Source organism: Petaurus breviceps, unplaced genomic scaffold (assembly GCF_028583685.1).
Source record: "Petaurus breviceps papuanus isolate PSGF00001 unplaced genomic scaffold, PetGlider_PUasm1.0 190, whole genome shotgun sequence".
NCBI classification, from domain to species: domain Eukaryota; kingdom Metazoa; phylum Chordata; class Mammalia; order Diprotodontia; family Petauridae; genus Petaurus; species Petaurus breviceps.
Genome location: NW_027185810.1, coordinates 3266063 through 3290290, shown reverse-complemented (window position 1 = coordinate 3290290; position 24228 = coordinate 3266063). Strand labels below are relative to the sequence as shown.

At 38.2% G+C, this 24228-nt stretch overlaps 1 protein-coding gene across 1 annotated transcript in view; it reads right to left on the bottom strand.

The window, feature by feature from the left end:
• JARID2 (jumonji and AT-rich interaction domain containing 2) overlaps positions 1–24228 on the bottom strand; it is a 334505-nt gene that overhangs the window by 151513 nt on the left and 158764 nt on the right. The window contains exon 3 of the mRNA XM_069092440.1: positions 673–814. Within this exon, the coding sequence (XP_068948541.1) occupies positions 673–814 (142 nt within the window). The remainder of the gene's footprint in view (positions 1–672; positions 815–24228) is intronic.

The following is a 24228-nucleotide window of genomic DNA, read 5'->3' as shown; positions in this document are numbered from 1 at the left end:
GAGGGAAAGGGAATTCTTTGCCCTTGCAAATATTTAAACTGAACATAGTCTGAGAAAAGTTTCCTACTAGAGGTCACAAAATAAAAAAGTAAAGCTAAGTGTGTAAAAAGTCAAGAAGAAAAACCAAGTAGGTAAAAGGTCAAGAGAGAAAATCCAATTTCAAACAAGTCTGTGGAAGACAAAAGAAATAAAAGTGAACGAGTTTTGGATATAAAAAGATAAGGAAGATGTTAGAATATGTTATTTAAAGAAGACAGTTGAAGAGAATCACTATCGCTATCAATAGTTGGTTCTGTGAAACCTTAAACTGTCGATTCATTATCTTATTTTCAGAGTTAACTGCTGTTTTCAGCCATATCATAGCTGATATTTTGCTCTAAGTTTAGAAAAAATGGAATACAGCAGCTTTCTTTCAAACAAGGAGTAGGCCAATCTTTGCTTTCTTAATTAATGGCAATTAAACTAACTCAACTACAGAAAACCCAGAATCAAGCCTATAAAATACCCAGACACTTCAACAAACTTTGTACTAGACATTGTCTCTAATCCTACATAAAAATAAAAAAGCATGGTCCCCATCTTACCCTGCTACTATGATCATTTGAAACTAGTGATGAGGTATATGATTATAGCTTATGGTTAAGATAAATCAATTTTCTCACACACACTGACCTTTTCCTTGATGGCCCTTCTTCAAAATCTGAAGAACTAACATCGTTGCTAGTTGAGGACACTTGTGATGCGTCGTCCTTCTCATTCTCTGACTGTTCTGATGCTGGTCCTAATCCCTTAGATTGGCCATTAGCGAGGAGCCCTACAGGTGAGAAAAGGGAATATCACATGGTTAAAAGGAACACTGGAGAGCAGCATGCTGGGATGCCACAGCCTGGAAGGAGATCCGGAATTTGGACAAGCAGAAGCTTGGGGGGGGGGGAACAATTCTTTAATTCAGGGGCATGAGAAATTTGGGACTCAGTCCTATGTTGACATCTGGAGGACAATAAAGAAATAAATCCGTAATGAGAAAGTAATTCATCAAGAAGAAAAAAAAAATCTAACAAATTCATAGGACAAATTCTGCAAGTGTCTGGAAAACTGCCTACACTTCAATACAATCCACCGATCATCCTGTAGTTCAGAAGATGACAAAGAACGGATAATGAGGTATGATTATGAAATATGGACAACAAAACTTACACATCACCACAAGTTTAGAGTTGGAAGGCACCTTAGATAAAACATCCTGAATTCACAAAAGAGATAAACTGAGATACAAGGAGCTCTTAAGTGGCTTGCCTGACATTCCACAGTGAAGTAGGTGAAAAAGCCAGATTTGACACCAGGACTTTGACATCTCATCTAGAGTTCTTTCCATTACATCAAGTCTAGAAGACCTTGTGGTCTCCTTGGAAATTATGCTGCCATCCATAACTCAAAATTATTTTGGGGAACTCTGTTTAAGGACTAATTTGGAGCTTATCAGTGACCCCATAGAATAAAAATCACAATGTAGTTCTAACAAAATAGGGTATTGCCTAGCTTGATAGTTTATTCAGTAGACTCAGTTTTCAATGACTTCTTTGGCCATTTCCAAAAGTCAAAACTCCACTTAAATATTTGCCATCACTAACAACATGTAGCCATGTGTCATAGGCTTAAAGGCAATCCTGAGATAGGCTTTTATTCTAAAAGGTTTGGTTGCTTATTCTTCATAATAAAATGGGATATTTCTCTTTGGTGTTCTCCCTACTGTGTGCTACTCCAGGATAGGATTGCATTCTTTAAAAAAGGAAACTTTTTTATTCTTTAAAAAGTAAACTTCTCCACCATTTAGCTCTTTAAGTAATCAGAAGATTACAAACAATAATGAAGGGAAAAGATGCCTCCTCAACTTCCCTTACTCTAACACTCATAAACTACTCCCTTTATCATTCAGCCTCTGACCCCACGAGCCAAGGCTGGTCTTATTACTTCTATAGAGTTTCCTAGAAGAATTCTTCTGAAGAATTTCACCTAGTCTTTTCTCAATTTTTCTCAGTTTCTAAGTCCCCTCCCCAATCTCTCTCAAACCAAGGTCATCTCAAATGACCACCATTATAAGGTACAAATTTCCATACCTTAATTCTGGTTCATAATGTATCTCCCTAGTACCTATTCCCCTCTGCTCTGCTTTTCTATACTCACACTCTTTAAGGAGTCAATTAACTCTCCTTCCTGCTCAAACACTTAACCTCCCCTTCAACTAACTGAAATCAGGCTTTCACACACAGGACATTCTCTCGAACTCTAGGCACCCTCTCCAACACATGTTCTCTCTCTCACAAAACACCAAACCTCTTAACCCGTGATACACAGGAGCAGGAAGAGGCATCAAGAAACTCTTTGCTCCTGGCTGCAACTTCCTATACTCTAACTCTATCATCACCCATCTCATGAAATCCACGACATTCTCCACTGTCCTCAATAACATCAGTACATGGCTTATGTCTACCTGTTGACCCAGTCCTCTGAAAACTTCCTTGGTAACTTGAAAATTCAATAGATCTTTGCTACTATATGGCAACACGGATTTTCTTCTCTCGTTGACTAATAACATGTGATTTCTACTTCCTACTCTAGGTCACACCCTCTACTATCACTCAAAACCACTTATCTCTAAGATCTTCAACTCTGAAATTGGTCACCCTGATTATACTTCCTGTACTTCCACCTCTCCCACGGCCCATTCAAAAAATCTGTTCTTTACTCTCATCAGAAGTCAACAGTACTTTCTTTCCCTTCCCCCTACAAATATACTCATCAAGCCTCTCCCAATTTACAATCATATTTTACCTAACTACGAAGTGTGTGTGCATGTGTGTTGCTCTCTAGCTTCACAACTACAGCAAAAAGACATGTACTTCCTTTATATTACCATCCACTCAATGCCCACTTTTTTTATTATGTTTCCTGGCCGCTTTTTGTCCCTGTACCATTTTTTTCCCTCCTCCTTTCTTTTCTCTAATCTCTTAAAGGTACATTATGGAAGAGGACAACTAAGATCAATATTTTGCCATTAAAATTACAGAACAGATAAATGGGCGCTTACTAAACAACTAAAAAAAAAGAACTCTAAAAATTGACAAATGGGAAAAATTCAAGAAATATGAAAACAGATGCAGAATATGGCGCTAATATAAGTTTCCAGGGGAGTACATTTTCAGTTTTATATACTTTGTTATCAAAGAAATCTATCAAATAAAAAAGTAGATGCATCAAATCTGTTCATTTTTTAAAAAAGATCTCTAGGAACCATCATGGGTTCAATAGGAGCCCACTCTGCCAAGTGAAACTTAGCTCCCTTTTTTTCTTTAATAAAAGAAATGTTTTTAATCACATCCTGTGAACAAGGAGATTTTACATACACATATATACACACATATGTATCTGTCTATCTATATATATATATATGATTACAGTTATATGAATTCATATATCTGACTGAACAAGCATACCCAAAGAAGTGTTAATTAATGGAATAATGTTAAGCCAGGGAAAAGGCTCTTGTATCATAAAGAAAAGCCCTATAATTAGTTTTGTCCAATTCAACAATTTTATGAATAACTTAAAAGATATAAAAGGCAGGTTCCTCAAGTTTTCAGATGACAAAAGCTAGATAATATAATGGATGACAAAAAGGTCCAGGAAGACTAGGACTTTCAGGCTGATAAGGAAGGCTAACAATGATACAGGTAAAATCCTGAATTTAGGCTCAAAAAAAAAAAAAACCACCATAACCACACAAGTAGGATAGAGAACATCTGCCTTAAACAATAGCTTGCATGTGAAGAGACCTAAGATTTAGATTACTGTAAATTGAGAATGAGCCAACTATGTAATGTATCTACTTAAAAATCTAACATAATAAGGCTACAAGTGACAAAAAGTGTCATTCCTAAATGAAGGAAAGTAATATTACCATTATCCTCTGTGTTAAAATAGTACTTGCTACATTTCTGAAAACATCTTTAGAAGTCTTTTGTTTTTAAAACACTTTTATTTCTGAACATCTCTCTCTACTCTCTTCCCCAGCAAGCCTTCCTTTGTAATGACAAGTTAAAAAGAAAGGGATTGAAAAACAATTCAAGAAAATCAACCAAGACTAATTGATTACAACTATATATGCAACACTCCATTGTATGTCATGTATTAGAAGAAAAAGTAAAAATCTAGGGGGAGTCCCAAAGAAAATAACCAAAAAGATAACGATCTTTGAAACCACGTTATATAAGTACTGGGTAAAAGATATTTGCAGATCTATAGTGAATCTTTTTTTTTCAACATTGCAAGACAGTCATCACCTAGAAGGAAGAACAGTCATCATGATAAACACAACAGCATAAAAGTAAATGACATTAAAAGGCTTCTGCACACTGATCAATGCAATGACCAATCATAATTTCAAGACTTGATAGTGACACACGGCCCCTCTCCCCCCTCCCCCTACTCCCCTACTTCCCAGCAAAAAGGAACATGGTAGGCTACAAATAAGGAAGGAAAAACACATTTTTAGACAAGACCAATGGGTTGATTTGTTTTGTTTGATTATATCTTATATAAGAAAGGATTGGGAGGTTGGTGGGGAAAGAGGAGTTACTGGAAAGCAATACTGATGATTTTAAAAAGAGCACCAATAAAATATGTATAGAGAAAAAAATGGAATAACTTGTTTGAGGTAGCTGACCCACCTAGCATGTAAAATATTTAAGAAGCAAGACGATCACCAGTTATGGGTATGGCATAAAACAAATTCCTGCTTTTACAAGCAGTTTTTACTGGGTATTTTTTAGGGTCTACCCAACTCTTAAGATTTTAAAATTCCTTGCAAAGTGCTAGAGAAAGAAAACAAGAAATTGGTGTCAAAATCCTTAGGTTTGAATCCCAGTTCTACTGCATAGAAGCTTCATGGCATTGTATAAATAACTTAAATCTCTCTTAATCTTTTAGTTTCCTCATCTGCTAAAAAAGGGGGTGGGGGTGGGAAGAGGGTAAGAACTATATGTCTCATATAGACCCTTCCAGCTCTGGATGACAAGCTTATGATCAGTATTTTATAATTATCTATACAACCATATTTTAGGTTATAGAATATTACCAAAGAATAAATTTAATTTTTTTCGGGGTTTTTTTTTTGGGGGGGAGGGGTGAAGGTAGGGCAATTGGGGTTAAGTGACTTGCCCAAGGTCACACGGCTAGTTTTGTGTTAAGTGTCTGAGGCCAAATTTGAACTCAGTTCCTCCTGACTTCAAAGCCAGTGCTCTATTCACCTAGCCACCCCCAAAGAATATATTTAAACTGTCAATATTCTATAATTATCTATAAAATTATATTTTTGGTATTACTAAAGAATGTGTAAAAATTGTACCCCCAGGGAGAGAGGAGGTTAGGGTCCCACAAAGTTATGGTATTGAAGTCTAAATAAATTTCAACACACAAAAATGTAATTTTCGAATGCCTCTCCCAATGGACACAGTTCTTGGAAATGGCTCCTAAGACTGATGGTAGTGCTAACAGCAGACAAGATGGTAGCCTCCCTACTGTAACTACTTTGACTTAAATGAAAAATGTGGCTACTCGGCATTTGGCTAGGGAAGCATTTATGAGAGGATCCTGCATGTCATTAAAATCTATAATCTAAGGTGAAAACACTAAGGGTCTCCCATAGGTCCATGTAACTGTCAGCTGGATATTCAGCAAGTCACTATTTATTAACAAAGTGTAGAATCTAGAATGTAGCAGTTGCTTAATAGATGCTGGCTGAAGTGAATTTATATACAACAGTAATGGTAGTTGACAAAATAATATAATGCTGTTAGGTTCTACAAAACACTTTAGATGCATTTTATCATCTGAATCCCAAAAACAACCCTGTTAGGTAGGAGATATTCATTTCCCCATTTAATAGATGAGAGAACAGAGTCTGTCTTAGGACACACTTCATAACATCTGGAGTGAGATTAGAATTGAATAGAAATAGAAATTGGATTGTTTTCACTCTATCCACTATTCCAAATTGTTAGAAAGGGCCTTAACATTCTAACCCATTCAGTTCATAGGTAAGAAAACTGGAGCCTAAAAGTAGCATGTCCTATATGGCACCTGGGGAATATGTAGAAGGTCCAAGATACAGACTTAACTTTTTCTCCAAATTCTACTTTTTTCATACCCTGGTGAAAGAGGGCTAATATCATCACAGGGGAAAGAAGTAGCAAATTTTATTAATTGGTGAATCATTTTCTATTAAAAAGAAAGAGGATTGTTATCATTACAGGCAAAAGAATTAATAAATTTTATTAATTGGTGAATCATCATCCATTAAAATCCCCCTTACTGCTACAGAGAAAAATCAGCTTTCTTCCCGGGCAAGCATCCTACACATTTGGCTAGGCCTTCCTTATATCTCTCTAGTCTACTGAACACAACTCAGATTGAGCTTGGGTATTTCAATACAAACCAGGACCACATGATCCTTTTCCTTCCAAACAGCTGGTCGACACGATGATGGCTAATGCCACCAGGCAAAATAGACATAATTATCACATGATCTAAGCACTCAGATAATGCTTTGGGCTTCCCCCATTAATAAAATGGGGCTGATAGGCAGGGCAGGCGTCCTTCTGTCCCAAGTGTTATTACTCTAAGTCAGGGAAAGAAACTAAGATAAAAGACAACATCTTTCAAATCCCAAATTACATTTTAATTGTGTCCCACCCCTTGCTTCTTTTTCAGGGAAGAGAGGAAAATCCCAGTCTTCCCAAGACCTCTATCTTTCTCTCTTATATTAATAACTGACCAGATTGAAGCACTTCCATTTTATCTCTCAATAAAGAAACATGTGATACAGTACAACTATCCTGGAGGCCTCTGGGCCCAAATGATGCTGGGACTACAGGCCCATCCAAGCCAAGGACAAACAGGAGAGGCTATCTTTGTAACAGGGCTCTGATACAGTTCCACTGACACCACACCACAAAGCTCAAGGCAACCCTTTACAACACACACACTCCAAACCCAGAAGAAAAACAAACAGAAAACAGCACCCTGTAATCAGTAATGACTGCCAAGTCCAGTAGCTTTTCCCTCCACCTTCCAAATTAGCAAGAAATGAAATGCCGACCAGAGCCTGGCAACTCAACATAGCAACTTGAGCTCCACTTTTTTCCACCAGCACTGAAAAAGAATGAACAAAAAAGGTTATATAGGGCTGTGCAGCAACCATTTATTGGCAAGAGAGGCCAGCTGAAGTTATACATATATTAGCATTTTCCTGCCCCTTGGCCCAAACACAAAAGAGGTTAGGAAGTCAGAGCTAAAAATTCAAGAAAGCTTAACTTTCATTCTGCCTAAAGGTTCAGATTATGAATATGTTTGAAGGAAATTATTCTTTTCTCACTAACCTGTTTTTCCCCCGATGGTAGGCTTCTGGCCTATCCTCCCCATCCAACCCCCAACTTATATAATACATCCATAAAACAATTCAAATAATATTAAAAGAATCTCCTGTGTTCAAGACACGCCCCCCATCCAGACCTAGAGAAAGACAATAAATAAAAGGAAAACAATGAGACCTTTACCTTTGAAGCCTTTCCAGACTTCTAGAACATCTGTAGCACACCCAACTAATTAGCATATTAGGGAGTGCTAGTGTATTGCGCTGTGTTGTGCAAGAGATGCACAAAAGGTAATTCTGTTTTATAGAGCCAAAGCCATCTGTCACCTTGTCACTGTGAGACAAGGTATCACATTACATATTAAACAGGCGGCAAGCTTCCACCGTACAGCTTCCAACAGTTGCTGCCTGATTTTTCTTTTATAAGTGTAAATTCAGAATTAGTGAAAGTGCTGCCTCCTCTTGCTTTCTAGGATGGAGAGGCTTTTGGATCTCGAGGTGCTTAGGTGTGCAGAATGCTCAGTTTGCCTACTGTGATAGTCCCAGTGAAGAATTTAAAACAAACAACAAAAAAAAAAAAAAAGATGACAGCATGAAAAATTATTTTGATTCCCTGTCTTGGCATGGGAGACTACAGAATAAGAAAGACCATGAGGCAGGTGGAACAGGAAAGGTTAGCTTCACAGGTTCAACAATTTGGGTGTCAAAGTTATTTATCTATTATTAGAATCCTGGCCTGGAGCCTAAGTCAAGAAAGCTGGCCCAACCACAGGGATCTCATCTCTTTGTCAACTGGATAAGCTCAGGACACACATAAAGGTAAGGAGAGAAGGCAAGGGCTGAACTTTTGACAGGCAGCAGGATGACCACCATGCCAAAGGCCAACATCAGACAGCTTGTCATGGCAGGCACAAATGGGCTTATGTTTTACATTTCAAAACATGGGGGAGAGAGAGGGAGAAAAAAGGAGAGGAAAATAGAAAGGGAGAGGGAGAGAGAAGAATGGCAGCCAGGATATCTCAGATTATAAGAAAGAGCTATAACCTTCCCTAGTGAAAATGGCCCCCAAATACAGCGAAGGAAACAGACTATCAATTTCCCTTTGTCTCTCAATTTTGCATTCTAGTCAGGAAAATTTTATGCACAAACACCTCTCAATATTCTTGAAAAATAGCCTAGAGCTCTAGGTCTGCAAATCATTTTGTTTGAACAACAAAAGTCTACTGAACTGAACTGTATCTTGGATCCTCCTTTTGTTTTCTGTAGCTAAACACCTACTATGTGTGAGAGAGTGTGGTTCTTTCCACGGAGGGCATTCATAACAACCAATCTCAAGGCAAACTGCAGTGATTAGTAACCTAACCAATCTTCCTTTCCATTTCTGGATAGGGGTGGGAAAAGGGCCCAAATATACTGCACAGATAAAGTAGGAGATCTAACATCACTAATGACAAGGAAAGTTTCTCCTCATTCCTGTACCACTTTAAATGGTATAATTTCCTGAATTGACTCTCTTCTTTTCTGACTACCCCATCACTCTTCTAAATTCTCCAAGGAAGTATCTACCCCCTTTTCAACCTGATTTCTGGTCAAATTGTGGAAAGATAACGGGAAGTCCTTGGTAGGCTATTGTCTCCAAGGGAATGTGGTTATATTTATGAGCCTTTTCTGACCTTATTACCCAAAGCTCCAGTTTCTCTATTTCCCACTGATGATCTCACAACAGCCCTTCCTTGGGACATCATATTACAACTCAAACTTCGAGAAGCTGGAGAGGGTAAATTCAGGGAGGAGGGGGAGAGGAAACTGAGCAAGAAAACGATCTTGTCAATGCCAGGGGTCAATTCCCCTGTTTTACAGATTGAAAAAGTGAGGAACAAAGGGGTCATTTGATTAAGGTCACAAAGATGGAGATAGAATCCACTGAGTCTTCTCCTCATCGTCCAACCCCATCCTCCTTATTATACACTAATTTCTTCTTATTCTGAACACAGTCATAAATGGAAGAATTTCCAGTTTTGTCATATATGCCTTGAAAACAATCACAAACAACTGAGCTGCACACCCAAAGTCATCCTATGTGGGTGTATAACCCCAAAAGGAAAACCCCAATCCTACCAAAGACAGGGGGGTAAAAAGAAGAAATGTGACCAAAGGAAAAGGAGCCATCCGTAACATTTTGGGATGAAAAGCTAACAAGTTTTGGAAAATGAATCATTATGTCTTTGTCTTGGTCCATCATGGAGAGAGAGACAGAGAGAGTAAAGAAGACGACTTGCCTCAAAATATGAGTTAGAAAAAAGAGTGGTGTTTCACTTTCTGAAAACCTGGCATACCCAGATACAAACTCATATAACAGAAATAATGGATCTTTATGGTTAAGCTTGTACAAAGAATACTTCCCCCCCAAAAATGCTTCACTTTTGAAAAATCCACACAGATTTCTTTTCAAATACTAAAGCAATTAAAATTTTACTTGATTTATACAAACTCCAATGGGTACTTAAATGTTCAGGAAAAAAGCCAGGGACATCTATGCCATTTTATGTTTGTTCTAGGAGCTTGAAGCATCTACAAGAATAAAAACACCACTGAACGTATACCTGATTTGATGCTGACAGAAACCTTGTGAGCACTAATCAATCAATAATCATTTATTAAGTACTTGTTATGATAAGCAGTGTACTAGACACTGGGGACAAACAGAAAGAATAAGTCCTACCTCAAGAAGTTTGCATTTTATAAAGGGAGAGACCATGAAAGATATATATGAGTATGAATCTCCCCATTGTATAGGAAAAGAATCCTGAAGCCCAAAAGCGCTAACTGGGGTTCACAGAACTTCAGCGGTGTTAGATGCCAGTTAGATGCCAGATTCAGATACAGGTCTGCCTCGCCTTTGTCAAGGTAAACAACCACACTAAATTTAACCAAATCTAGAAAACGGCTTTCCACTAGCTACTGGTCTTCCAGGGAATGAACTTTGTCAAGGCTTTGTACAAACTCTCTTCTAAGGAGTCCACGGCCTTTTAAGTATATTTTATTATCATCCCCTTTGCTTCCATGTAGGAAGGTAGGTACATAAAACATTTAAAACAAGACAATCATTCACCCATTCTCAAGAAGTTTTGAAATAAGGCCAGAATATTATACCCAAAGGGATTAAATGAGGTAACTGTAAAACTGGGTTCAAAGTTCAGTTAGACCTATTGCCTTTTAAGCCAGATTTCATTCAAGTCAATTATACTGGAAGCAGGGGATAGAAAGGAAGTGGAACTACAGTAATATAGGATATAATTGAATTTGCAAGGGTTGCAGGGGGCTGTCTGTACCTTGTAGATCTACTCTAAAAGCTAACATCTACAAGTATTTGAATGACCCAGGATCCAGTCTATTCAATAAGGCTGAATGCACATAACACTAAAGAAATAACAGAAGACCAGGAGCTAAAAACATACTTCTATTCCCCAAATCCGAGGCACTCTGTACCCATGGATAAGTCACTTATAATAAAAAAAAAACCACACTCTTAATATGCCTCAGTTTCCCCCACCATTTTGAAACTGGGGGGGGGGGAGAAGGAAGATGAAATCATATGATTTCTACTTCCCTCACTACAGTCAGTGAGCTAATGCATTTTGCATCCTGTTAAATGTATTTATCTATAATGTTTAAAATGCTATTAAATAAGCACTAATATGAAGAAGGCTGATAAAGCTAGATGCCTGACAGGTCCTGAAAGAAATGTTCAAACCTACGGGTGCCTGGTTAACACTGCAGTTTTGACCAAAATGGTCAATAGAGCTAACAGCATGAATTCTCCCCTTGTAAATTTCCACAGCACCTTTGCAGGCCCCAGCACTGCCCCCCAGGGAGGATATCAAAGAGGAAAGAACATTAATATTAAGCAAATCACAATACTTTACATATTCCTATATAGCACCTTGCCATCCATAATGGATTTAATCAGGACTCCATCAGGGAGACCCACAAAGGCCTATATCCTCAACAAAAGCCACATCAGCCTAAAACAAAATCTAGAGCTCGATTTCATTTTGTTTATATGAACACACCTTCTATCCCAGGCTCCTCAAGACAAGCCACCAAACACTGCACCTGACAGACCCGTGGAACAGCCATCCTCAGAGCCGGATCATTGCAGAGAGAGAAAGAGAGAGAAGGAAAGAGGGAAAGGAGAGGAGGAGGGAGGAGGGGGGGCAGTGAGAGAGAGAGAGAGAGAGAGAGAGAGAGAGAGAGAGAGAGGGAGAGAGAGGGAGAGAGAGGGAGAGAGAGGGAGAGAGAGAGGCTTCAGAGCACTTGTCAACAATCCTCCTGCTGTACGTAATAAGCAACCGGCAGTGCAGATTCAGCACAGCAATAGGACAGCAGGAATAGCAATGGCTTGGTAGGGGGAGGGGAGAAAAGGTTATTTATGTTGATGGAAAGGAGCTAACACCAAAGAGGAGGTCTCTAGAATACGCTCCCCTTCCCCCCATAAAAAAATGACAGAAACAAAATTCAGAAGGTTTATTATCATGGGTCGCTGTTGTTTTGTTTTGTTTTGTTTTGTTTTAAAGAAATCTGAGCAGGACGCAAGTCAGATCCTTGGAATATGTAACATTTACATTAAAAAAAAAAAAAACGCCACAGTTTGAAAGACCTCTGAGAGTATTCAGTTTGATTGTCTGCAGATCCGATTCGCCAGACAACACAACACACCCCCAGCCCTCAGCCCCCCACCCCCACAAGCAGCGAGCTGGCTGAATGACACATTTTCAATAACATATCCCTACTTAATATCATAATTTGTGTCATTCAGCACTTGCCTTTTATTTATTTTTATTTGTTTTTTTGGCTGGGAAATCTGGGCATCTCTCCAGACAGACTGCAGAAATCTCTTTCCACATGCTCCTCTAGGCTCCTCCCTCCTTCCCTTCCTTCCTCCCTCACACCCTCCTTCCCATCAATTCCAGCCACCATGGTGCTTCATTAGCTACAAAATGAGCTAATAGTACAAAACAGACATGGGCCACTGCTACCCAGCCTGGCCAAAATATACATAAATTGATCTAATCTAATAAATTGCATCTTGTTTTCTCCCATCTTTTTCTTCCCCTAAGCAAAAGTCTTTCCAGAAAACAATTATGTGTGGCCTGTCAGCTGGGTGGGGAGAGGGGGTTAGGGAGGAGGGGAACCAAGAAGACAAGAAGAGGAGATATATCAATTCACTCTGCCCCATATCATTTCAGGAACACCCACCTCAACAAAAACCACCTGGCAGCTGAATTTGAACCCAAGGGTCTGGTTTCAGAATTTTGCTTCTCAGGCAGGCACCAAAATATAACTATAATTAAGAAGACAAGAAACACATGCTTCAAACACTCAAACCTAAAAAATCTTACTATTCTCTGCCCAAGAAAATGAAATTGTTTTTTCCTTCAAAACCCTCAAAGACGCTTTTATATCCCAGTATCTCCCTTTACTTAAAGGCACAAAGGAGTAACCCCTTCATGCTTTTCTTGCAAGAGATGATAAAACATACAGCTGATCTTAAACACTGTCTATTCCAATCTATGCCTTTCACAGAAGGAACATTTCTAAAGCATAAGAACGAAGAAAATTCTCCCCTTTCTCTGATGTCTACTGGTCCTCTAAGACTGAATGCTCTTAATACGATGGGGGCCATGGTCTTGCGTGTGTTTATAATATTTTAATAATAATTTCAATGACTGGGTTTTTCTGGGAATTTTATTTTATGCATTTAAAAACAGAATTCTAAAACAACAGTATTCTAAAAAGGCCCCCCCCCAAAAAAAGAAAAAGGGGTCCCACAGGCTTGACCATGCAGACAAAGGCTTCCAGGACAGACCAAAAAGCAAAACAAAACAAAAGATTAACAAATGGTTAAGAACACTGCTGCTCTATGAGAGGCAGAGGAATAGTGGGAAAAGTTCTGGGTTGTGGATTTAAATCTCAGTTCTGTCTCTTAACACACCTGGAAAAGTCATTTCATTTCTCAGGTTCCTTATCTGTCATGTAAGAGGGTTGGACTAGGTAAAATCCAAGGGGACTTCTCAAAAACCTTTCCACTATAAGATCATGTGAAAATTCAAAGCCTAAATGAGACCTGTTAGACAAATAAACTACATCTTCAACATTAACTTTACCCCACTAATGATGGCCCACTTAAGTGGGTGAGGTTAGTACAGCAGCAAGAGGGTAGATTTATAAATTATTTCACCCAGGAAGTGGTCGTACACAGAATGGAAGCTGAGACACCATTTTACCATGGAATTTATGCCTATAATGAACAAAAATTATTTACCATGGATCTGTTGGACCTCTCCCCCATTTAATCCAAAATTCATAAAGCATACCACTGTAAATTTTAAAATGAGAAAGCACCAAAAGTTAACTGATAAGACAACTTGGCTTTCCCATGGCATGATGTACAACATCAAACCTGAATTCATTAGGTATTATTCTACACACAAAATACAAGGCACAGCTCCATTATCTGTGTTTATCATATTAGTATGGTAACTAAGTACAATCTGACTAAAATCTCTAAAAGTTAACTTTGCCTGGGTTTTGACTAAGGCCAAAGAGATGGAGAAAAAAACCTAGAACTCTTCATTCTAAATCTGAGTGTCTGTCTTGTAGTGCTGTTCTGAAAAAAATACTGGCAATTCAAATAAGTAGCACTGGTCTTACCAAAATATACAGGGAAGAATAACAAAACAGGAGTGAGAGATGTATAATTATGACCAAGGAGAAAGAGAAAGAGAGAAAGAAGGAGAGAACATACCTCCTACTTTACATAAATCTCAAAGAGTAGAGGGCACTTAGTTAAAATAGCCATATACCCTGGTTTCTCAAGATAGCAACAAAACAAAAACAATAATAGCATTTCATATTCATATTGAGGCCATTATGTGGTACAGGAGATAAGAGTGTGGGGCCTGGAATCAGGAAGACTCATCTCCTTGAATTCAAATCTGGCCTCAGACACTGGGCAAATCACTTCATTCTGTTTGCCTCTGTTTCTTCATCTGCAAAATGTGCTGAAGAAGGAAATGCCAAACCACTCCAGTATCTTTGCCAAGAAAACCACAAAGAATATCAAACAACTGGACTGTTGTCCATTTCTGTTTTATAAAAGTTTTTCTGACAAATCTGTTCTTATATTATTCCCATTTTGCAAAAGAGGAAAGTAAGGCATAGAAAATTTAGATGATTTGTACAAGATCATACAGAAAATAAGTGTCAAAGCTCAGACTCAATTCCATTTCTTCTGACAGCAAAACTGGCAGTCCTTTCTACTATACCACACCTGCCTTTCCTCATGACAGCTTTTACTTTGTTTTGCTAATTTAATTTTTATTACTTGAAATTTGTTTTGATGTTTAAGTATCAACTCCTCTTTGCATGGATTTTTTAGTTTGGTGTTTGTATTTTTATTATTTTTTAATGATTGGGAATGAGGTACAGGGAGAAATAAGATCTCTGTGGTCTCTTAAAAGTTTGAGCTTTAAAGGAAGACTAACTACCTGAAAGACCAGAGAAAAATGAGTTCTGTTCCAACTGCAGAAGAAACTATATTGTCAAAGAAAAATAGATCTAGCTCTGGAAGGGGCTTTACAGGGCTTTTTACAGGCTTTACTAGCGTCCAATCCAATTTAAGGTTGAGAAAAATCTGGTTTGTAATGGCTAACCTGATTTGCCCAAGGGGTTGGAGACAGGATTTGAATTCTCAGCTTCTTTACACTATGCCACACAGTTATAACAGCACAAACTCCTGTGGCTAATATCTCAATTCAATGTAATTCCAAAACATTTATTGAAACATCAATCACATGCACAATACCTTGCAAGGCTATAGATACTGCCATGTCTGCCATCTAGTAGTATGGCACCTAATTGCTCTTTGTCTAATTAACATCTAAGTCTATTCAATTAGATAAATTCTGGAGGAGATAAAGTATTAAAATGTTTATGCCTGTAAGTAGTATGTTTATAATAAAAAAAAAAAAAGTCTGGACAGGAAAGATTTGGTGTCAAGTCCCAGATCAGTCATTCAACTATCCCACTGACCACAGCAAAGTCACTTAACTTCTCTTTAAATCAGTTTCCTTATCTATAAAATGAAAGGTTTAAGATTTAACAGATAGCTAAAATTCCTCCCAGATCAAACTATAAACTTTTGATGACATCAATAAATAGAGAGGAGTATACAATTACTTCTTCCTTGCTTCCCTTACAGGACAACATCTTTAATTTGGTGAATCTTCTTACTTCTTCAATTCAAAAGAGAAGGGGATATAGAGTACTCCCACTCTAGAAGTCCTACCAGATTCATGCGGAGTTCTAAAAAAAAAATCATACTATTACTCAATCATACTTGTATAAAAGTAAATCTGACCTAAGCAAAAAACTGATGTCATTCCCCAAGAGCTCCCTCTCCTTTCTACCTACTCATTTCTCAAGGCCTTAATTTCTACTCTATCTTTAATGGGGGGGAGTCTCCCACTGCAATACATGCCAACTCCAGTCATCCTGATCATTAATTCTTACCACCAGACCCAGAAGGCTAGAAGAGAAAGTGAGGCAGGTGACTTTGCACAGACCTCCCTCACTTATATACAATTCACTTGAATATCAAGATATCACCTTCCCGATGTGGGGGGATGAGAGGGCGCACGCGCACAAAGGACTAGCAACAACAGATCCCTACTTACTGACCCCTTTATTGGAGAAGAGGTGGTCCTTCTCCTTAAGTATAAGCCCTTTTCTTATACCTATGATATCATCCTGTTCCATCTTCTTGCTCTCATTCCCAAGATCTCTCTAATCTTCAATATTTCCTTATTTACAAGTTTCTTCCTTGCTAACTATAAACATAAACTCTTTCTGCCTCTTATCTGACTCCCCTTTTCCCATTTTGCTTTCTTTTTATTCTAAACTAGAATTCTAAATAAAAAGAGCATTTCCATACAGGATGCAGATCAGGAGAAGGTTGCACAGGCAAATGTAAATACCTATCCTGTAGAGTTTGCTTTTAAGTTATAATAAATTTAAAATAAATTTCTCATCTTTCCCCTATTCTTATCTCATCTTGGGGAATCCTATCCTTGCCTTCTCTTCTCTCATCTCTCCAAAATGGGGAGGAGTGAGAAGGAAAGAGGAAGAGCAAAAGGAAATTCTTGTGAAAAATATGCAACTTAAGTAAACAAATTTCATTATTTACTAAGTCTGAAAATGTGGGCAACTTGAGCCCTTCCCTCTCTATCAGGAGGTTAGTTGCATACTTAATTATCAGTCCTCTGGAATCAAGGCTGGCCACATCTTAGTTCAGAATTCCTCTTTCAAAGTTGTTTACCTTTACAATGTTGTTGCTACAGTATAAACTATGCAGACTTGGATTTGCAAAGCTCAGACAAGTCTTCTTGGGTTTCTCACAAGCCATCCCTTTCACCATTTCCTATTTATGTACAGTAATATTCCATTATTTTCACATATCCTAATCTGTTCAGCCTTTCCTCAATCGACTGACACTCCAAAAAAGAGCCACTACACCTATTTTTCGTATTTAAGGTCAAAGGGCAACTTTCTGAAGGGAGTTCCAAACTGCCATCTACACTTCTGCCTCATGCCTCCTCTCTCTGTGGTCTAAACATTCTGCTCCCTGCCTTGTAACCTCATCACTCAACAGAAACTCCTCTCTCCAAAGTCACCAATAACCTCAACTATCAAATTTAAGGGCCTTTTCTTGACAAAGGACAAAGGCAGGTTGCTCCTCGAAGCAAATGTCAGTAGTCCAAAGCACAGTCTTTAATTAATATCAGGACAAAATCTGGGGCATAAGAATGTAGCTCCCATGTTATAATGAATATTATAAATAGCAACTAGGTGATAGAATGGATAGACCACTGGGCCTAGAGTAAGACCTAAGTTCAAATACAGTTTCAGACACTTACTAGATGTGTGACCCTGGGCACATCACTTAAACATCTATTTGACTCCTTATCCTCATCTGTAAAATAGGAGTGATAACAGCATCTACCTCCTAGGTTTGTTGTGAGGGTGAGATAATAATTATAAAGTGTTTAGCATGGTGACTTAAGTGACATACAAATGTCAGCATTACAAAAGTCAATACCAAGATGTGATTCAGTATACAAATATCCCCTTTACGCACATTTTCAAAAGTCTATCTGTGACATGAATTGAAGTCAATTTATTGTAGCAATAAATACTAGGAAGAGGAAAAGTAATAATGATAATGACAAACAGAAAGACTAACAATAGAGTGGATTCTTACTAAGACAACACTCACTAAAGAGCAGAATTTGGCTTAAAAGGAATTTCCTTCTGATTCCATTAGGCAGCTTTGATAATTATTGACTATCAAAAGTAACTGTGTGTGTAGGGAAGTAAAATTCTATCCATATGTTGGTCAGAGAGCATGAACTACAACTGAAATGTAATAGGGCTGTTGTTAATAATTAATAATGCTATTAATAAATGAAAAGTTGGTCTGACAGTCACAAAAGATATATAGAAAGTCATAAACTACACACTAAATTAACTAATGTGAACCAGCCAAAAGTAGTATAACCAGTTGCCAAGACCACTTTCTAACAACTAACACTCAAATGTGGTTTGAGAAATACATTATTAACACAATATTTAAAGAACAAACCTAAAACCAGTATAGAAAATAGCTAATGTATCAAGTAAGCAGGACAGGATTATAACTAAACCACTCTTTTGTCAGCAGGCTAGACATTTAACTATAATCAAAAGTAATCAGTATAATTTATTGATGGAATCATCTTGGTATCTTCACAGAAGAAAAAAAAGAGGAACCATGTAGTTCTAGCAGAGCAGCTAACATAAAATATGAAAACTAGGGAATAACAAAGCAAAGATCTGTGATCTCAGCAAGAAGAGTGGTTTTCCTTTATGGTAGCTAAGTATTTGATGAAGCCAAAGTTGAAACCTATCTTTGAAATGTCACAATACAATATATAACACTGGGTTATATTTATCTCAACAACAAATTAATGTACTTGGCCAACAGGCCCTTACTCTCCTTTTATAGCAGTTTCACATAGTTTAAAAAATAAAATATTGCCTTTTATTTGTTAAAGACCTTAGTATATAAAGCATGGCAATAGACATGAGGAGAAAAGTCAGTCCCTGCCCTAATAAGCTTATATTTTGAAGAAATATCAGCAGAGTTCCCCTCTGTACCACCCCCCCATATTTTAAGGATTGATGCTAATAATGGCTGTCTAATGATGGAGTTACCAATATTCTGAGACTCAGAAATAAAAATTATCCTGATATTTTGAAAGGAGTAGTCCAAATAAAATGAGATGAAACTCAAGAACAAATTCAGAGGATTTGACCTTCTTAGAAATAATGTGAGTTGGAAAGGTACAAAGGAAGCAGTGACCAGAACAGAAAGAATACTGAACGTAGGGTCAGAAAACCTTTGAAGTTTGAATCCCACTTGTGAGAGTAGGTCACTTTAGCAGAGTATCTCCATTTCCTCATTAGGTAGCTTGTAAAAATCAAAGCAAATCAAAGCACTATGGAAACTCAAGAGGTGCTATATATCTTAGCTAATGTCATTATTTAAGAATATTTAAGGGGTTAAAAAAATGGTTTGAATGAGAAGTTACAGGGGTGCCCAAACTTTTTTTTTTTTAAAATAACAAGTGACTTCATAGTGAAGCCTGCACAGCCCCTTTAGAAAGGAGGGAAGACAATAAAAAGGAGTAGGCAGTCTCTTGTACCCTTGGATGGGGGAACCCAGATTTTGCAGTGATAACCAGCCCACTTAACAAGAGAAAATCAGACTGAGAGCACCCTTTGGCAAGTCTGTTGTAAAACAACAACCCCTGCTGATCCAATCATTTCATGGTCTACAACAACAACCCAGTGCTGCTAGAGGCAAGAGTGAACTCATTTTGAGACAAGGGGTGTAAGCCTGGTTCAAGTCAATAAATATTTAAGTGCATCAATTATATCTAAAGGTCTTTCCTATACTTTGCAAATAGGACATATGCTCCCTACCCCTGCTAGAAAAAAAAAAGAAAGACAACATGAGCACAGATAAAATAAACTAAAATTTGGGGAGGAAAAAGCACTAAGGCAAATGAAAAGAGAAATACATTCATACATGTAGAGGAGGAAATCTGGGAAAATTTCTTGGAGGTGTTGGTACCTTGGAGGTGTTGGTGAGCTGAGACATGAAGGAAAAGTAAGGGTTCCTGGAGGCAACCAGGTACACTCAAATAATGGGACATAGAGAATGAGAAAAAAGTTAGGGTAAGAAAAAGCTACATATGGTAAACGGCTAGCAGTACACATCCATTCCAATATAAAGTGCTTGAAGTAACCTAAAATAAGCATTGAGTAATGGGTAATTAAGGTGGGGAAAGGTAGTCTGAATGGCTTTTAGATGCTGGTGATCCCACAGGTCTATCAAACATGCGAGGTCAACTATGGATATGAATGCCAGACAAATACAGAAGAATAATCTTAGAATAGAAAGATCTAAATTACTCCACAAATAAAAATGTTGGATAACAGAATTATACCTTAGAGCTGGGAAATGGTCTCAAAAGAATGACAAAATAGCAACCTAGAATAGAAAAGTGACTTCCCCAAGGTCACAATGCAAGCTAATGAAAGAGAGAGTGCTTGAACTCAGGTCTACAAAGAGAACTAAATTACTGCCATGATATAATTTCACAAACTGGAATAAGAATGATTTATCAGACATACATACTGGGAACAGCACAAAGAAAAATTTGGTCTTGAACTGTACTAAAAGGTACTTGTAAAAAAGACGAAAAAGGAGAATCAATGAAATACTTTATGACTTAAAGGAAAATGTTGGATATCTAAAAAATGAAGTGGGACTAAAAAAAAGTAAAAGATGGGATTAGAAGAGGTAAGATCATATAAATGGATATCAATGAACTCATCCAGTTGTTAGAGGGACTGGTCATCTTTACTTTGGATAACACCTAATTCACCCTCAAGCCCCAGTTACCCAGCAACTCTTGGTAAACAGGAGAAGACTAATAGATAGTAGTGGTCTACCTTTTAAAAGGCAGGAGGAAAAGTGGAGGTGGAGGCCAACAGACAAACTAGAAAATCTCCTTAAATACAGAAGCAGATGAAATCAAGAGTGAGGAGGCTGATTTGTGCTTTGATTTACCACCAGCAGTAACCTAGGTGAGGGTTCCTTCACAGTTCTAATTTTTCACAGCTTGATTTATTTTGTTAACATCTTTAAAGAAGGGTTAACATTGAACATCAACACAAAGATATAACTTGCTTAGTAACAAGGTAACTAATTTCAATGCATAAAATACAATGTTTCAACCACTACCCTCTAAGTTTTTAACCTGAAAAGAATTCTTCATTGACTTCTCTTTTTACATGGTTGTTTTGTAAGCTTGGCATTTTTTTTAACTTTGTATTTCCTAAAAGTCTACTTCAAACTTAGTGGCCTTCCCTGAATTAGGGTACTGTATTGCATGAATGTACCACAATTTATTTAACCATTCCTCCATTTTTAAGTGTCTTTTCTTAACTTCTAACCTGTCCCAACAGGTCTCTCAAAGCCCCTGCTTCCCACCCAAGCATCACCAGCTAACCTGTATAGCACAAAGTCCTCCCAATGGGCCAAACACTGGCCCACCCACAACAATTATACATCAACTACCCAGGTTCCAGGCAAAACAAAGTTCTAATTTTATAATGATTAGAAGGTGATGAAGGTGAGAAGAAAAAAAAAAGGGAGAAAAGAGTGGTCTCTGAACAGGTACCTGTCATTGTTACAGAGAACTGTTAGAGAGCATAAATGAAAAGATAGCACATTATTTTAAAGTGGTTACTGACCCCAGGTCTGAGGGGTTACTGACACGGCCAGATGCTAATATAACCCCATCACCTTTTCACATATAAGAAATACAAACTATCAAAATAGGTGGTTTCTTCCAATAGCCTCTGGAAGAGACTGAACGATGAATTGCATCCAATTCTATTCTAATCCAATAACCATTTATAAAATGCCCACTATGTGCCAGGTATTGTGGTACTAGAAGAGTTTCTATTTCACTTCACAGCTTTTACCCTATCAAAGATTCCAAAATCTCTGTGTCAGTCCTAGTTTCTCTTGAGAGATCCAAATGGCCCCACCCTACACTGTCTCCATCTCCAAATGAAGCTCTCGAAGTGGCCATTCCACAATGTATCAACATATCTAAAATGGTGTTCATGATATTTCCCTCTAAACTTACTCCTCAGCCTCCACATTTTATTATTTCTTTTTCTGGCACCCCAGTCTGTATCCTTGGGGTTGATCTCTGGCCATAAGAGGTTAAGAAGAAGAGAGTGAGTCAGTCACCAGATCCTGTTAATTCCGTTGCTGCCACTACTGTCAAATCTCTTCCTACTCTGAACCCAGGCCTTCTTAGCTCTAATGAATACATCGAACTATGTACTGAATAAGATTTCTTGCACACAGGAGAGAATAAGCATTTACACAGTGCCTACTACACACCAGAGACTCTACAGGTATCGTTTCATTTGACCTCACAACAATCCTGGAAGATAGGTGCCCACTCTATGGCTTAGGGAACTGAAGAAGAGATTAAGTGACTTGCCCAGGGTCACAGAGATAGTAAATGTCTGAGGTTGGATTTCAACTCAGGTCTCTGACACCAGGCCCTACCTAGCTGCCTCTAAAAACACAGATCTGGAAACTTCACTCCTCCATTTCACTGACATTGAACTGTTTATACAAAGCAAAAGTCAAATTCACTGGTTGGGCATTCAAAGTTCTCCACAACACGGAGCCACCTTCATACTGTAACTAGACAACTCTGAGCCCCTACCTAGGGAAGAACAACTATACCTGAATGTGCTAAATATTCAATTAGTTAAGTTATTAAACACCCATGTGTCAGGCACTATCTTACGCAATGATTAAGAACAATTCTCAAAAGTTCACCTCAAATTCCAAATCCTTTAGGGAAGTATTCCCTAACTCCCTTCTTTCAAAGTCTCCTCCAATCTACTCAGTAACAAATTGTTTTCCCTTCCTTAATATTTTGATTTGTAATACAAGTATACAATAATAGTATGCACTATTAATACGTGCATTATTATATTAATATGTACATTGTTAATAATGTTATATATTTGTGGCAGTGTTTTCTAAAATAAGCCCTAATAAGACTGTAGGTTTATTGGGACATTATTAATAAATAGGTTTTTAAGAGCAGAGACTGAGATTTATCTAAACCTCATATTCCTTCTAGTTCCTGGCCTGGTGTGTTCTACAAAGGTATTTATTATGTTGATTGTATACATACTGACACCAAGACAAACAAAAAAAGGTTTCTTCCTCCACCCCAATAGCATAAAACTTGTCAAACAAAACATAAAGTAAGCAGTGACCTAAGCTACCTGTTTGGGTGTTTTTGCTTTTTTTTTTTTTTTTGGAGGGGGGAAGGCTGGGCAATTGGGTTTAAGTGACTTGCTCAAGGTCACACAGCTAGTAAGGGTTAAGTGTCTGAGGGCGAATTTGAACTTAGGTCCTACTGACTCCAGGGCTGGTGCTCTATTCACTGGGCCACCTAGCCGCCCCTAAGCTATTGTTTCACAGCCTAATGAGTAATGACTGAGGCCTCTTCCAAGATCTGGGTTGATATTCCTTAATGAACATCTGTAAAAAGACTGTACACACACACACACACACACACACACACACACACACACACACACACACACATATATTAAAACCCTAATCAAAATTCAAAGGATTATTCAAAGTGGAAGACCACTGTTACACAGATGAGAACTTGAAGGAACCTTTGAGTCCAAACCCCTCAAAACTGCACTAACAGCACAGCACTCTTCTCACTAAATTATTCTTTGCCACTACTGGGAGAACTGCCTAGTGGTTCAGGAATTCTTTACATAAGATTTTGGGCAGTATACTATCAAATGACTGTAACACCTGATTCAAAGTGTTCATTCTCCACCTACCCATGACTGGATTTCATCTGTCTTTCAGTTCCTTTCTCAGTTGCTCTGCTTTTCTTCACCCCATCCTACATAATCACAACTAATAATCTTCTTAGAATACCAACTATCCTTTCCCCCAAGGTGGCGCCAAAGGCGAAGAAGGAAGCTGTTGTTCCCCCCCCCCCCCCCCCCCCCCCCCCCAGAAGCCAAGTCCAAGGCCTTGAAGGCCAAGAAGGCGGTGCTGAAGGGTGTCCATAGCCACAAAAAGAAGAAGATCCAAACATCCCCCACCTTCCGGCGACCCAAGACACTGAGACTTCGAAGGCAGCCCAAATACCCTCGGAAGAGTGCCCCTCGCAGAAACAAGCTCGATCACTATGCCATCATTAAGTTTCCCTCGACCACTGAGTCTGCTATGAAGAAGATTGAGGACAACAACACCCTAGTCTTCATTGTGGACGTCAAGACCAACAAGCATCAGATCAAGCAGGTCATAAAGAACGTATGACATCGATGTGGCCAAGGTCAACACACTGATCCAGCCTGATGGAGAGAAGAAGGCCTATGTCCGTCTTGCTCCAGACTATGATGCTTTAGATGTTGCCAACAAAATTGGAATCACCTAACTTGCTGTATCCCATTCCACCTACAATAAAAAGTTTTCCAGAATATTAAAAAAAAAAAAGAATACCAACTATCCTGCTCAAAAAACAGTCTGCTTTTAGGAAGATGTTCAAACTCCA